The 16,271-nt window shown below is 41.7% G+C and overlaps 1 protein-coding gene across 3 annotated transcripts in view; it reads left to right on the top strand.

Moving 5' to 3' along the window:
- MYO1B (myosin IB) overlaps positions 1-16,271 on the top strand; it is a 219,646-nt gene that overhangs the window by 171,899 nt on the left and 31,476 nt on the right. For all 3 annotated transcript variants that reach the window (XM_056533486.1, XM_056533484.1, XM_056533485.1), the window contains exons 17-20: positions 598-824; positions 924-1,124; positions 13,440-13,533; positions 14,087-14,236. In XM_056533486.1, coding sequence (XP_056389461.1) covers positions 598-824; positions 924-1,124; positions 13,440-13,533; positions 14,087-14,236 — 672 coding nt within the window. The remainder of the gene's footprint in view (positions 1-597; positions 825-923; positions 1,125-13,439; positions 13,534-14,086; positions 14,237-16,271) is intronic.

The raw sequence follows: 16,271 nt of genomic DNA, 5'->3' as shown, positions 1-16,271 counted from the left end.
ACCAATAAATTGCATTATTGTAGGTATTATGCTGCTAATTATCTGTACATTGCCATTCATGCACTCTAAAATTAATTTTAAATAAAAGACTATGCAGTCAGTGGTTGCACTCCTCCTCCTCGCCAAACAAAGACTTCATGCTGTACTGCCAATGGTAGATACTGTAAAGAAAAGAGGGTTGTCAAATTTTTTGGCTGGGGGAGAATTTAAGTCCCTTTTTATGTCAGTATTTTTTTTGGCTGTGCAAAGTTTAAAGGGATAATCCAGGATGAGAAATACAGAGGTGATTTCTTCCTAGAACAGCTCCATATTTGTCCCCAGGTTGTGTGTGGTATTGCAGCTCAGTTCATTGAAGTGAATAGAGCCAAGTAGTAATACCACACACAACGTGGGGACAGTGGTGGCGCTGTTTTTGGAATAAATTATCTCTGTTTTTCCATTCCTTGATAACCCCTTTCATTTTTATTGCTGCATCCTTGGGGGGGGGGGGGGGGGGGGGGGGGGAATTATGAAACTTTGTAAAGGTCTTTATTTACTTACAATTTTTTTTTTTATCATTTGGCAGAATTGTCAAGTACCTGTAAATTTGTTTTCCAGGTCATGTACCAGGTAGAAGGGTTTGTAGATAAGAACAATGATTTGCTCTACCGAGACCTTTCTCAAGCTATGTGGAAAGCAAACCATGGACTTATCAAAGATATGTTCCCAGAAGGTAACCCGGCCAAAATTAACTTGAAAAGGCCACCAACTGCTGGCTCCCAATTTAAATCTTCAGTATCAACCCTGATGAAGAATCTGCTTACAAAGAACCCAAATTATATCCGGTAAAGTTACATTTTAAAACCTAGTCTTTCTTGTTTCCAGTACTGTCTTTATTTCTTGCACTGCTTCTTGAGATTCATGGGATCTGTGTATACTTTCAGATGCATCAAGCCAAATGACAAGAAGGCTGCCCATATATTCAGTGATGCCCTGGTGCGTCATCAAGTGAGTTACCTTGGCCTGCTAGAAAACGTCAGAGTGAGGAGGGCTGGTTATGCCTTCAGGCAACCATATGAGCCTTGCCTAGAAAGATACAAGATGTTGTGTAAACAGACGTGGCCACACTGGAAAGGTCCAGCAAGGTAGGTTTGTTCCAGATTGAGCATATATTATGTATTGTGAATAGGGCTACATACTGCTGCTATGGGTTCAGGGCCGGTTTTAGACTAAGTGTGGCCATGTGCAAAAATGAAAAATGGGGCCCCCAGATTGCGTGATCAAAGATCACTATGTTGCGCCCCCTGAATTGTGCTGCATCTCGGCTAATGCGAGTAAATGAAATTGCGCTGCAACATGAGACACGTAATAATTCCATCCAGGATGAATTTGTGGCTGCTGTAATTTGGTCGCAATGTGACCCCATTTAGTGCAGGTCAGCTCAGCTCCCCCCTTTGCAAGAATGAAGTGCACGGACACCTGTGGAGCAACAGCAACTTGTAAGGACATGTAGGGAAATCGCAAAACGGCATCATAAAATGTATGGTCACAGGAAAACACAGGGTCACAGAAAGCCATACATTTTATGATGCTGTTTTAAGGGTTTAATAAACCTCCCAAAGAGCAAGAACTGATTTGTGCTGGATTTCTCTGTGTCACCACATTTACTTACATTAGTTGAGATTCAGCACCATTCAAGGAGAACAACATGGCGATCTTTGACTGTGAGACCCATTTTTGCCATGTAGCCCTAACCTTATATTGTAACATGTTCTTTATACAGTAATAGGCACTGCACACAAACAGTGATCTCAATGCTACCTATCAGTAATAGCGCCCACATATACTATAAGGCTAAGTTCACATGGAGAATCTCCGTGCAGATATTCCACAAACTGCAGGACACCGACATAATATCCCGGCACTAGGACTGCACAGGAATGCAGCGTCTCATAGACATCCATGCATTCTGTGCGGACACAGAACATGGAATTTCCGTGCCAGAAACATCTGTAGATCCGCCGGTGACCCGACCCCATTTTGTGCCTCCAGTTGTTGTCACCCCCCTTCCCCGCCTCACCCGCCCCTGGCCTGCTGAAAATGTTCCGAACGCTGGGGCAGTGGACTACCCCTTTAAGTACGCAGCATAGTCCGTTCCCCCCACATTAGGTTGGCAGTATAGTTCCCCCACATTAGGTTGGCAGTATAGTTCCCCCACATTAGGTTGGCAGTATAGTTCCCCCACATTAGGTTGGCAGTATAGTTCCCCCACATTAGGTTGGCAGTATAGTTCCCCCACATTAGGTTGGCAGTATAGTTCCCCCATATTAGTTTTGCAGTATAGTTCCCCCCCACTTTAGGTTGGCAGAATAGTTCCCCCACATTAGGTTGGCAGAATAGTTCCCCCACATTAGGTTGGCAGTATAGTTCCCCCCCATATTAGTTTTGCAGTATAGTCCCCCCCCACATTAGGTTGGCAGAATAGTTCCCCCACATTTGGTTGGCAGAATGTTTCCCCACATTAGGCTGGCAGTATAGTTCCCCCACATTAGGCTGGCAGTATAGTTCCCCCACATTAGGCTGGAAGTACAGTTTGTTCCCCCACATTAGGCTGGCAGTTTATTCCCCCACATTAGGTTGGCAGTATATGCACCCACAGACATACAGCCTACAACCATATATAGTGTATGGCTGGAGGCTGTATGTCTATGTATTGCCCTGCTTCAGTGCTCCGACCACCGCAGGCCATAGCAGTAGGGGCAACCTTGTGTCCCGAAAAGGTCTTTCAGGACATAGGGATGTCCTTAAAAGTGATGGGGGAAATTAACCTGGGGGGGGGGGGGGGGGGCAATATCCCTGTTGCCAATCACCCCCCCCCCTGGATCTGCCACTGATACTTACACTACCAATACTGCCAGGGCCATCTTTGATTGGACCCTGGGCAAGCAATTTTTTTGGGAGTGACACACTGTAACAAACCTCCTCCTCATGTAATCTCCTTACTACTGGGGTGACACACTGTAACAAACCTCCTTCTCATGTAATCTCCTTACTACTGGGGTGACACATAGTAACAAACCTCCTCCTCATGTCATTTCCTTACTACTGGGGTGACACACTGTAACAAACCTCCTCCTCATGTCATCTCCTTACTACTGGGGTGACACACTGTAACAAACCTCATACACACATCATACATACATACATCATAGATACACATCTAACACACATCATACATACACATAAATCTATCATGCACACATCATACAAAATCATACACATACATATATACAATACACATCCCCAACCCAAAGCCTTTCCTTACCCGGGTTGGCTGAGGCTGCCTTGCTTCTGCGCCAGGGTCACTTCAGCAGGGGCTCCTAGTAGCCCCTGGCCTCCTCAGCCCTGCAGGGCTGCACATAGTAGAAGTAAAAAAAAAAAAAAGTGCTGGCCCGGGGCCCCCAAGCAGTGGAGCGCAAGCAGGATGTGAGGGGGATTTACTAGTGGAGCGCTGCCTGCCGCATTCCTCCGAGCATGATGACGTTTGATAAGTGGAGCGCAAGCAGCGCTCCTCCAGAATGCTCAGGACAGGGGGAGGAGTGTTAGTGAATTATGCCCTGAATACTGCATTTTACACAAATTCTCGGTAAAATCGCGCCAAAAACGCTGTGATTTTACTGCGATTTTGCGCAAAATTGAGTATTGTTAGTACTGCCTTAAAGCTTTTCAGGGGCCCCCTTTTGGATGGGGGCCCTAGGCAATTGCCTAGGATGCCCCGCCCTAACGCCGGCCCTGTATGGGTTATTTACCTGCTGATTTAGAAGCCTCTGTCAGTAGTGTGAACAGGACCTTAGCAACGCAACTTCCTGTGATTCAGTTTGTGTGTTGTATAGTTCGTATATAACTTAATTTTCTCAGTATAATAAAGAAAACTGCTCATTTAAAATCCCACCACTAGGGGTCCCCATACCTACTGGGACACTAACCAGTCCTGCAGCAGCATCAGGCTTGTCCATGAGTCATGGATAATAGATGACCTATGGACAAGGCTGCATGAGCAGAGACACCAATCACCTCCCACCATCGCAAGCCCCCTTCCCCCCTTGACATATCCAAGCATCAATGCCGGTGTCATGCACCCCCCCCCCCCTTTAATTCCTGTATCAGTTCGCTTTTCCTTTAAAGACAGTCAGCATTTCATCTATAAGCATCTATTGATCATCTTATAGGTTGCAGATATCAGCATTGAGCTAGAGAGTGTTGATTTGTATTTCATTTGATGTCTTACAGCCTGCTATGGCTAACTGGGCACTGTCACCCAGATGGCTGGGAAATGTCTAATACTGTCATGTTTATGCTGAGAATTGAGAATTTAGTATAAATACTTTGTATTATATTTTTATAAAGTGAGATATTTAAAATATACTTTGGCTTTGACTACCTCTGCTCTCTTTCATGTTTGAGTTTTCCTGTCCATTTTTATAGATTTTTCTCTAGATTCATGGACTTCTTGCTGCCTTTTTAAAAATTGCAGCTAGAGATGAGCGAACTTACAGTAAATTCGATTTGTCACGAACTTCTCGGCTCGGCAGTTGATGACTTTTCCTGCGTAAATTAGTTCAGCCTTCAGGTGCTCCGGTGGGCTGGAAAAGGTGGATACAGTCCTAGGAAAGAGTCTCCTAGGACTGTATCCACCTTTTCCAGCCCACCGGAGCACCAGAAAGCTGAACTCATTTATGCAGGAAAAGTCATCAACTGCCGAGCCGAGAAGTTCGTGACGAATCGAATTTACTATAAGTTCGCTCATCTCAATTTGCAGCAGAAAGGAAAATGTCCGATACATTATGATGGGAATAATGACATCAGCTTATTCCCTTGACATAATGTTGAGCAACACATTCCTGTGCAATGTCTTCAGCCATTTGACATGTTATTGCCTGTTCCAAGGTGCAGAATGTCAGATTTTTAACAATTTGTTCTGTCTTGCTGAGATGTTTAAGGTTGTCAGTCATTGTAATCTCCTCAATCACTTGACCGGTTTCTACTGTTGTCTGTGTATGAGGTCTTCTAGTGCCTTCATTGTTCCCAATGATAAAAACAAGTACAAATGTATTTGGTGTTTTTAGAAATGTAGCCTAGATAAAGTAAGGCTCCATGTAAGAACTTATAAGGCCTCGTCCACACTGCCGCAATTCAGCAGATGGAATTCTGCCTACAGCAGAGTCCCATTTTCATTGGGTTCTGCTGCTTTGTGCAGACTGCAGAAATTCCGCAGCAAAATTCTGCTGGCGGAACGGCCATCCTCAAAAAAATGAATGTGTTCATTGTCTGGGTGGAATTCTGGCAGACTACATTGCCGTTTATGGAGACTGCAATGTCTGTGTGGCCCTATTGCTCTGGACTTCGGCGCACCTGCTCCAGACAGAATCTCCACCCAGAATATCTTGGAGATTCTGTATTGTGGACGAGGCCTTAGGGACCTGTATAGATGGTAGTTCCTTCTTTTGTTATTGTAGCAAATAGCCATGGGAGGGGTCCTGATAACCTACAGGCATTATTAAGCAGAATGCAGCTGTTTACTATCAATACACTATTGTCAGGCTGTTACAACAACTCCTTTAGGCTAGGGCTACAGGGCAACTCTGGTTGGAAGGCCAAAGATTGCAGTGTTACATGCCTGCATCCCAGCTACTGAAAGTGATTATGGCTTTGTTCCCGTCACTGCAACATGCGGTAACAAGATGACCCCCTGTACTTCCATTATACTGTGATGCAGAATGTAATATTGTGACTTTTTGGGTCTGAGGCAAATCCACTCTGTAGCCAAAGCCTGAAAATCCGTTGATGCTGTGAGGTAGTCTACAGATGTGGTGGATTTGTCGCAGATTTTTTTGTATGCAGAATATATACAGTCATGGCCATAAATGTTGGCACCCCTGAATTTTTTCGAGAAAATGAAGTATTTCTCACAGAAAAGGATTGCAGTAACACATGTTTTGCTATACACATGTTTATTCCCTTTTGTGTGTATTGGAACTAAACAAAGGGAGGAAAAAAGCAAATTGGACATAATGTCACACCAAACTCCAAAAATGGGCTGGACAAAATTATTGGCACCCTTAACTTAATATTTGGTTGCACACCCTTTGGAAAAAAGAGCTGAAATCAGTCGCTTCCTATAACCATCAATAAGCTCTCAGCCGGAATGTTGGACCACTCTTCCTTTACAAACTGCACCAGGTCTCTCTTATTGGAAGGCGCCTTTTCCTAACAGCAGTTTTTTAGATCTCTTCACGGGTGTTCAATGGGATTTAGATCTGGACTCATTGCTGCCACTTCAGAACTCTCCAGTGCTTTGTTGCCATCCATTTCTGTGTGATTTTTGACGTATGTTTGGGGTCCTTGTCCTGCTGGAAGATCTCGGACGCAAACCCAGCTTTGTGATACTGGGCTGTACAGTGCAACCCAAAATCCATTGGTAATCCTCAGATTTTATGATGCACATTCAAGGCACCCAGTGCTAGAGGCAGCAAAACACCCCAAAACATCATTGAACCTCCACCATATTTCACTGTAGGTACTGTGTTCTTTTCTTTGTAGGCCTCATTCCATTTTCGGTAAAAGTAGAATGATGTGCTTTACCAAAAAGCTCTATCTTTGTCTCATCTGTCCACAAGACGTTTTCTCAGAAGGATTTGGACTTACTCAAGTTCATTTTGGCAAAATGTAATCTTGCTTTTTTATGTCTCTGTGTCAGCAGTGGGGTCCTCCTGGGTCTCCTGCCATAGCGTTTCATTTCATTTAAATGTCAACGGATAGTTTGCGCTTACACTGATGCTCCCTGAGCCTGCAGGACAGCTTGAATATCTTAGGAACTTGTTTGGGGCTGCTTATCCACTATCCTGCATTGACACCTTTCATAAATTTTTCTCTTCCATCCACACCCAGGGAGATTAGCTACAGTGCCATGGGTTGCAAACTTCTTGATTAATAAAATTCTGTACTAGAAAGATTACTCGGCACAGCTTGCCTAATCACTCGCACCTGTCAATCACTACCTCTGTTGGCTAGACCACATCAGGTGGTGCTCACTGGAAATAGCAAAGTCCAATGCAAATTTTCACACATATAGAAAGAAAGCCAGGGCAACTCACCAAAAACTTATACTTCAAACTTCTTTATTGTTCTATGAAGGGTTCCGATGTGGGCCAGTTGAAGCATATCTTGCGAAACGGCACCATAGCCCCCATGTCCTGCACTGTTTGTACCCTTCATGGAACAATAAAGAAGTTTGAAGTATACGTTTTTGGTGAGTTGCCCTGGCTTTCTTTCTATATGTGTGAAAACTTCATGATAATGTTGCGCACTGTGGACAAAGTCAAATCTAGATCTCTGGAGATGGACTTGTAACCCTGAGATTGTTGACATTTTTCCACAATTTTGGTGCTTAGTGTGGCACACACAGACTATGTGAACTTCTCTCCTTTTTATCTGCTTTCAGGTGTGCTTTTTATATTGCCCACACCTGTTACTTGCCCCAGGTAAGTTTTTAAAGGAGCATCAAATGCTTGAAACAATCTTATTTTTCCACAATTTTGAAAGGGTGCCAATAATTTTGTCCAGACCATTTTTGGAGTTTGGTGTGACATTATGTCCAATTTGCTTTTTTTTCCTCCTTTTTTGGGTTTAGTTCCAATACACACAAAGGGGATAAACATGTGTATAGCAAAACATGTGTTACTGCAATCCTTTTCTGTGAGAAACATTTCAGGGGTGCTAACATTTACGGCCATGACTGTATCTGAAATTCAGCAACACATTTGATTATGATTTGAATGGGGTTTTTAATACTCTATCCACATTTACTGGGAAACTAACATACAGATTTCGGAGTATGTAGCATGAGTTATGCTGCAAGTGATATTCCAAAATAAGGTATACCATGTTTAAACATACCCCAATGCTACCTCAAATAGAGAAAATTCACAAAGGGGTTATCCAGCTAGTAAATATGGATGTCCTGCCCAGATAGGTCATTTATATTAGAATGGTGGGGGTTCAACTCTTGCTGCAGTCTCTTTAATATTTACTTACATTCTTCTTTGCATCACTGTACAGTTTGTAGTTGCATGGCAAGGAACTGTATCTGTTCCCCGTTGACTTAAATGAGACAACGCTGCATTTTCTTGCACAACCACTACATATATGAATTTTTATAGGCTGGATAACCACTTTAAGCCTTTCAGTACTTATCAACTGCTGTATGTAGGTAGTGTAGTTTTTTTAATTTTTTTATAGTCTAACCACAGTGCTCTCTGCCGCCACCTCTGTCCCTGTCAAGAACTGTCCAGAGCAGGAAAGGTTTGCTTTCAGGATTTTCTCCTGCTCTATAGTTCCTGACATGGACAGAGGTGGCAGCAGAAAGCACTGTAGTTAGACTGAAAATAACTATACAACTTTCTCTGGAGTATACAGCATTTGATAAGTACTAGAAGGATTATGATGTTTATATGGAAGTAATTCACAAACCTGTATAACTTTCTAGCACCAGTTTATTTGAAAAAAAAAATTTCCTCTGGGGTACCCCTTTAAGATTTTTAACCCATTTAAGGATGCCGCCTGTCTTTACCTTAATGACCAAGCCTTATTTTTCTAATCTGGCCTGTGTCTCTTAAAGTGGTAATACCTCTTACATGCTTTTACTTAGTTATGCGATTCTGAGAGAGTTTTTTTTGTTTTTTTGACATATTGTACTTTATATTAATGGTAATTCTTCATTGATTCATGCAGCATTTTTGTGAAAAACTCCAAACTTTGAAAAATGTCTTTATTTTATTTATCTTTTTTTAAATTATTGCATTCACTGTATGGTAACAGTGATACCGGTATGATAATGGCGGAAAATTTGTATAGCTTATTTATGTTTTTTTTTTTTCCTTTTCTAAACAAAATAAGTTTTTCCCCTTTTTTGAGTTGTGATGACTTTTTTTCTTTTAATTTTTCATCCAACTGCATTGTATGATGGCTTATTTTTTGTGGGCCAAGCTGTACTTTTTAATGGTACAATTTTTGCGATTCATGCTACCTTTTTTAATCTTTTTTTATTCCACGTTTTGGACCAAAATGTGTTTTTTTTTTATTTTTTTATTCCATACGGCATTCACCATTGTGGGATAAATACCATTATCGATTTATTGTACAAGTAATTATGGACGTGGCAATACCTATTATGTATAGGTTTGGGGGGGGGGGGGGGTCATAATATAGGGTTTTATTGGGAAAGGGGCATTTATTTCATTTTTATTTTTTTTTACACTTAATTTATTTAAAAAACCTTATACATTTTTTTTCCCACAGGTTATACTATGTTGCAGTACAGTATTACTGTCAGTACTACACTGACATGCAGCCTGTGCGATCCAGCCTATGGCTTGACCTCACTAGCTGCTATACTAGGCAGACAGGAGGCCATCGGCTGGCTTCCTGCTGCCGTGGCAACCAACAGGATACCGCAGTCGCATCGCGGGATCCCCGTTGGTGAACAGGGGGAGCCCCCTCCCCCTGTCAAACCCATAAATTCTGTCATTGGGACTGATCACTGAATTTATGGGGTTAATGTTGCAGAGACCGGCATGATCCCAGTCTCTGCAGCTGCGGCAGGACCCCAGCTGTGATTGACAGCCGAGTCTCACCAGCGATCTCCTGCAGTGCATTGCACTGAGCAGGATATCGCCATGATGTATGCATATGTCCATTTGTGCTAACATGTTAGCAACTGGGACATATGCATACAATATGTCCTAGGGTGGGAAGAAGTTAAATAGATGTTATTTATAAATCTGCATAATTGTATCATACAAAAAATGTATAAGCCTGACAACTCTCCATTTTACCCTAAAGGGGCATGGCCGATAGGAAAAGGTGGCATGCTCCCAACATTTTCAAAGAATCCCAACATATTTACTAAGGTTTATGCCGAGGAAAACCAGACAGATCAGAGCATGTGTTAAAAAAAAAAAAAAAAAATGTAGGGAAACATTAGTAAATACCGTGGAAAAATACCGTACTTGTAGGGAATTAGACCCACAAAGAAAACTACACAACACTCTTAGTAATTCAGGGCCAATGTGTTGTATTTTATTATGTAGAATTTTTTTGGGGTACGGTACTCCTAATTCTGTATTGATAGGATTTTTCAGCAGTGTCCTTTTAAGATGGTTGTGGTTAGTGTTGCTGAAGTTTCACGTGGAGTACATGTGGCAAAATGATTATATTTTTAGCAAATTCTCTTGCAAAGTTGTTTTTTTTATCCCACATGAAAGAGTTGTGCTCTTTTACTGAACTTGGTAGCACAATTTATTTACTTTTTGTTCCTGGTCTTTTTGCTGTCTCAAGATTTCCTCCAGCTTTTTTCCATGTGTCCTTTTTTTTCTAAGCTTTTTTCTGCCTAATTTAACAGTCTTAGGAGTCTGAAATTGTGCCAAATTGTTGCTTTTGTTCTGTACTATAAGGACTTTACATTGTTAAATGGGCACTGTCATTAAAATATTTATTTTACCTGCTGTATCATATGCCAAAAAATTAAGATATGTAGTTTAATCCTGGAAAAAAAAAGTCTTTGTCACTTTCATGGCCTTATAAATCTGGCCACTAGGGGGTCTTCTTTTTGGTCCAGACCACATTCAGTCTGCTCAAAAGCACAGACTATGGTCTCCTGCTGGAGTGGGTAACAGGGTAGAAGTTTCCTAGTCTCTTTACACAGTAATACTGCCCTCCACACAATTAACCCCTTCATGACCCAGCAATTTTTCTTTTTCTTGCTCATGTTTTTTTCCCCCTTACCCTCTAAGACCCATAACACTCTTTTTTTTTCCAACTGACAAAGTTGTATTAGGGCTTATTTTCAGCGTGGAGAGTTATACTTTCCACTGATTCTTAATTTTTTTTAATCATACAATGTATTATTGAGCCAGAAAAAAAATATATGTAGGGCAAAATTGAAAAAATATGGAATTGCACAATTTTGTAGAGCAATAATTTTTTCCAGAGTTCAAAATATGGTAAATCTGACATGCCATCTTTAATCAGTACAATTCCAATGATACCAAACTTGAATAATTTTATTTTGTTTTTTGGTTCAAAATAAATATAAACCTTGAAAAATAAAAAATAAACTTTGTTCATTACCATGTTCTCATCCCTATAACTTTTTTATTTTTCCACCTATGGAGCTCTTTTAGGGTTTTTTTTGCACCAGGAGCTTTAGTTTAAAGGTGCCACTTTCCTATAGTTCTGGCTTTTTGATCACTTTTTATTACATTTTTGTGGGGATGTAATGGAACCAAAAATCAGCAATTTTGGCGTTTGGAAATTTTGGCGTTTACGCCGTTCACCATGCAGGATCAGAAACATAATAATTTAATAGTTCAGACAATTACACACATGGCAATTCCAAATATGTGTTTTTTTTTTTTTTTGTTTGTTTTATGGGAAAAGGGGGTGATTTGAATTATTAGGGGAGGGATTTTTTAAAAATATTTTTAAAAACCTTTTTATACTTTTTTTATACACACTTTTTGGCCCACCTAGGGTTACATACTGTAGATCAATGTAATGCTATTGCATTACATTGATCCATGAAATCTGTGCTCGATTGCCAAAGGGAGAATTAAGCAATCACAGAGCCAGAGAAGACGCCAGGGGCAAGGTAAGGCCTCGGGATTCCCTAGCCACCCATAGGCTCCCTGGGATTACATCAAAGGGAGGGCTATGGAACCACTAGACACCAGAGAATAGTGACGTTTAATGTTTAAATTCTGTGATCTGTATAGATCTGTCATGTATGGGCAGGGAAGAGTGAGGCCCTAAATTCACCTGCTCCCACTTGCCCTGCCTACTTTGGTTCCCACCCTAGGCGACGGGTCCACAACCACGGTGACAGTCCCTTCCTGAATACGTGCAGTGAGTCAAACGTCAACAAAATAAACTATAATACAGACAGCGGTCGGGACACTGTATGGAATCACGCACACTAACAGAAGTAATAACATAAACATACACACACAATAAGTCACTGTCCACAAGCTGAGTCAATACCAACAGCGGACATCTCCCGGGCATGACATGGACCCGACCTGCGGTCTGCCCATCCATCCCATGAAGTAAATGTATGTCATGGGTCAGGAAGGGGTTTAAGATGCCCTTCAGTGTACCACACACAGTTAATGTTTCCATATTTCCATTTTGGCCTGTGGCTTTTACTATCAGTAGCAGGCCAACTTGCATAAAGTTTCTTGCTTCCTGCTCTGCCATAATATCCAACTATATCTGCATTCTCGGGATGCAAATACAGTTGAAAGGTGTGCAAGAGGTCTGTTTTAACCGTGTAACCCTCTTCCCCTTTTGAGTATTCCCCTGCTTCTTACTAAAGTGTAATATTGCTGCATTCTAGTGTGGTGGTAGTGGGCAGGAGTGTGCTATCCTAAGTTAAAGGATATGTGCACTTTTGTAACCAACCAGTTGCTCCAGTGCATCTTAAAAGAAAGCCTAAAACAAATTTTTAAGTAGTCTTGATTAAAAATGTCCTATTATATTTAGTATACAGCTCCTATGCTGAAGTACATATCTCTGTTTTTACAGCCTACAAAACCTCTGTTTAGTCTTGTCCTGTACTTATTTTATACGTCCATCCTTCCACTCCCCCTATTAGAGCACGTAAAAAGGCTTTAGACATCAGATTACGCATGGATTTTTTGTTGTAATTTTGGGACACGTAGGTTTGTTTGTTCATATTGCCATAAATTTAATACCTGCATTTAGAGGTTCCTTCTTGTAGGAAACCATATCAGTATAAAACAAGTAAACAGTCTAGCAAGAACCCATTCAGGAATAGAAAAACATTTAACACTTTTCTATAATACATAAATGCTCTGAACTTGTTGCAACAATTCAGTATTGACCACATATTAAAATAGACTTGGAAAAATAAATCTTGCCACATTTAGATTGTCTCCTCCTGGGTGGGACATAACCACTATTGCTGAAGCAAACACTAACCTTACTAGGGCTTTTACTCCTATTGAATATATTGGGCCATTTGCACATGCTGTTTGTTGGTTCATATGTTCAGCATAAAAAATTATTAGGCCCCAGTAACCCATAGCTATTAATGGCTTTATATGAAATAGAAATATATTGAGAAAGGGATATAAAGATAAAAAAAAGGTGCACTTCCTTTTTATAAAGGTGGCCTTTACCCAGGTCATTTACATGAGATAAGTGAGTATTTGCAAGGAAAAGTTTGTCATTTTCCTAGCAGCATCTGTAATATAATTTTTTTTAAATTATTATTTATTTATTTTTAATTCATGCCATTCAGCTTACATCAAAAGTAGATTTTATAAATGTAATTTTCTGTCCTGCATTGACATGTAATACGAAGTGTATCTATTTGTTTTCAGAGCTGGTGTAGAAGTATTGCTCAATGACCTTGAAATTCCTAAAGAAGAATTCTCTTTTGGGAGATCAAAAATTTTTATCCGCAACCCAAGAACGGTATGTTAGCATATTTCCATACTGCATGTTATAAGCTTCTTATACCCCGTTCCATGTGCACCTCTATGAGTAAGAACTGAGAGATGGCCTCTACTGGTAGACTTGCGCCATGTTGGTATTACATGGATGGCCACGTTTACGAATGGGCACCTTGTAAAAGGAAATGTCCTACTAGCTATGGCTTCCCCCAACAAAATCAGTTGTTTGCTGTGGGATAGTGGGGATACAGTAACAGTCTACAAACAGACCTTAAGTAGTCTAAGACCGCATACTTTCTTTCATCTGTCCCCTATATGCTTACTGACCTACATTTGATAGGTAAGCAAGAAATAGGAAACAGGTGGATGGCAGTATTACTGCAGGACCAGACTACACGACATCCACCATGGACATTAACGTCAAAGTTATGACTGTATCATAAAGTTCCCTCAGACAATTTTTCTTTCAGAAACAATTTTTTTTATTTGTCATGGGAAGCATTTTAGCATTTCTCAATAAGCTTTTAAGTCATATCTTAGTCACTGTATCATTCAATATGTTGTCATCACTGTAGCTGTTCAAACTTGAAGAATTGAGAAAGGAACGTTTAGAAGACCTAGCCACTCTTATCCAGAAAATCTACAGGGGATGGAAGTGCCGCACTCGCTTCCTGCTGATGAAGAGGAGTCAGGTTATTGTGGCTGCCTGGGTCAGGCGCTATCTTGTAAGTTTCCCGTGCTTAAAATACTAATAAATGGTCAGTTTAAATGAGTTCATTTTGGATGGCTAATAATCTAGAGTGATGGCCAAACTGTGGTAGATGACTAGTGAATTCATACAAATGTGGTAAATTTAACATGGAGACGAAATAAAGTACCTAAGACATTAGTCATTTTATATAAACCACAGGTGGGATCAATAGTTTTAATTTCTAGTTACTTTATTTCTCATATAACTAGACTAATGCAGTGTTTATGCACAGATACCACCCGAGTAAATCACCTCTGCTTCATTGGAACATAGGAATGCCCTTTTCTGTGGCTCTACAACCCACTTTAATAGGTAGACAGGTCATTTAAAAATCTAAAAAAAAAAAAAAAAAAAAGCAGCTTGGAGTTAAATTGCATGACACATTTGTAGCAAAAGACTACTACCCAGTGCCAACTCATGGAATTAAAACTGACAGCCAGAAAAAAAAACCCTCTTGTATAACAGACCTCGCACAGTATAGTCAGTATGACCATAAAGCTTAACAAAGGCTACAGTCTAGCTGAGTAAATCAATAAAAACTACAATGTTAAAAATAAATAGATAAATGTTCAGTCTGTTAGGTCATGACTAGTCATATAGAGGGAGATTTATCAAAACTTTTCACCCATTGCCCACAGCAACCAATCAGACAGCTTCTTTAATTTTTTTCAGAGGCTTTTAAGAAAATATGAAAGACGCAATCTAATTGGTTGCTGTAGGCAACAGATCAACTTTTTCTTTGCACAGGTTTTGATATATCTCCCCCCATTTGTGCTTTGCGAAATATCCAGCGAAAAATTCTTTCCGTATATACTAGAGTATAAGCCGACCCGAATATAAGCCGAGGCCTCTAATTTCACCCCAAAAACCCAGGAAAAGTTATTGACTCGACTAAAAGCCTAGGGTGGGAAATAAATCATCATCCCCCCCCCCCATGTCATCATCCCCCCCCCCATGTCATCATCCCCCCCCCCATGTCATCATCCCCCCCCATGTCATCATCCCCCCCCATGTCATCATCCCCCCCCATGTCATCATCCCCCCCCATGTCATCATCCCCCCCCATGTCATCATCCCCCCCCATGTCATCATCCCCCCCCATGTCATCATCCCCCCCCATGTCATCATCCCCCCCATGTCATCATCCCCCCCATGTCATCATCCCCCCCATGTCATCATCCCCCCCCCATGTCATCATCCCCCCCCCATGTCATCATCCCCCCCCATGTCATCATCATCCCCCCCATGTCATCATCATCCCCCCCCCATGTCATCATCATCCCCCCCATGTCATCATCATCCCCCCCCCATGTCATCATCATCCCCCCCATGTCATCATCATCCCCCCCATGTCATCATCATCCCCCCCATATGTCATCATCCCCCCCCATATGTCATCATCCCCCCCCCCATATGTCATCATCCCCCCCCATGTCATCACCCCCCCCCCCCCCCCGTGATAATTACGGGGGTGATCCCCCACCCCCGTAATCATCACCGCCTGTCAATCCCGAAAACGTCACTAGTACGGGGCCGGCCCAGAGCGAGCGGAGAAGAGGGCCTCCCGGTGAAAATGTACAGCCTGGAAGGACTAACCCTCCTCACCGGACGGTCCCTGCAGCATAGATGGCCCGGACCAGCTCACTCTTCCTTCCCACCGAGGCGAGGTGAGTAGAAAACTAAAGGGGGGTCTGGATGATGACGAAGGCCCGCGCAGTGGTCTTCAACCTGCGGGCCTCCAGATGTTTCAAAACTACAACTCCCAGCATGCCCGGACAGACGATGGCTGTCCGGGCATGCTGGGAGTTGTAGTTTTGCAACATCTGGAGGTCCGCAGGTTGAAGACCACTGAGGGGATTGACAGGCGGAGAGTTCACTCGAGTATAAGCCTAGGGGGGTGTTTTCAGCGCGAAAAATCATGCTGAAAAACTCTGCTTATACTCGAGTATATACGGTAGGTTTTTGTTTTTGTTCTCTTTCCTGCACATGATCTAAAGGGGGTGCAATAC

This window comes from Hyla sarda, chromosome 8 (genome assembly GCF_029499605.1).
Source record: "Hyla sarda isolate aHylSar1 chromosome 8, aHylSar1.hap1, whole genome shotgun sequence".
NCBI lineage: Eukaryota > Metazoa > Chordata > Amphibia > Anura > Hylidae > Hyla > Hyla sarda.
The sequence above is the reverse complement of the archived record's forward strand: the minus strand, read 5'-3'. Positions and strand labels throughout refer to the sequence as shown.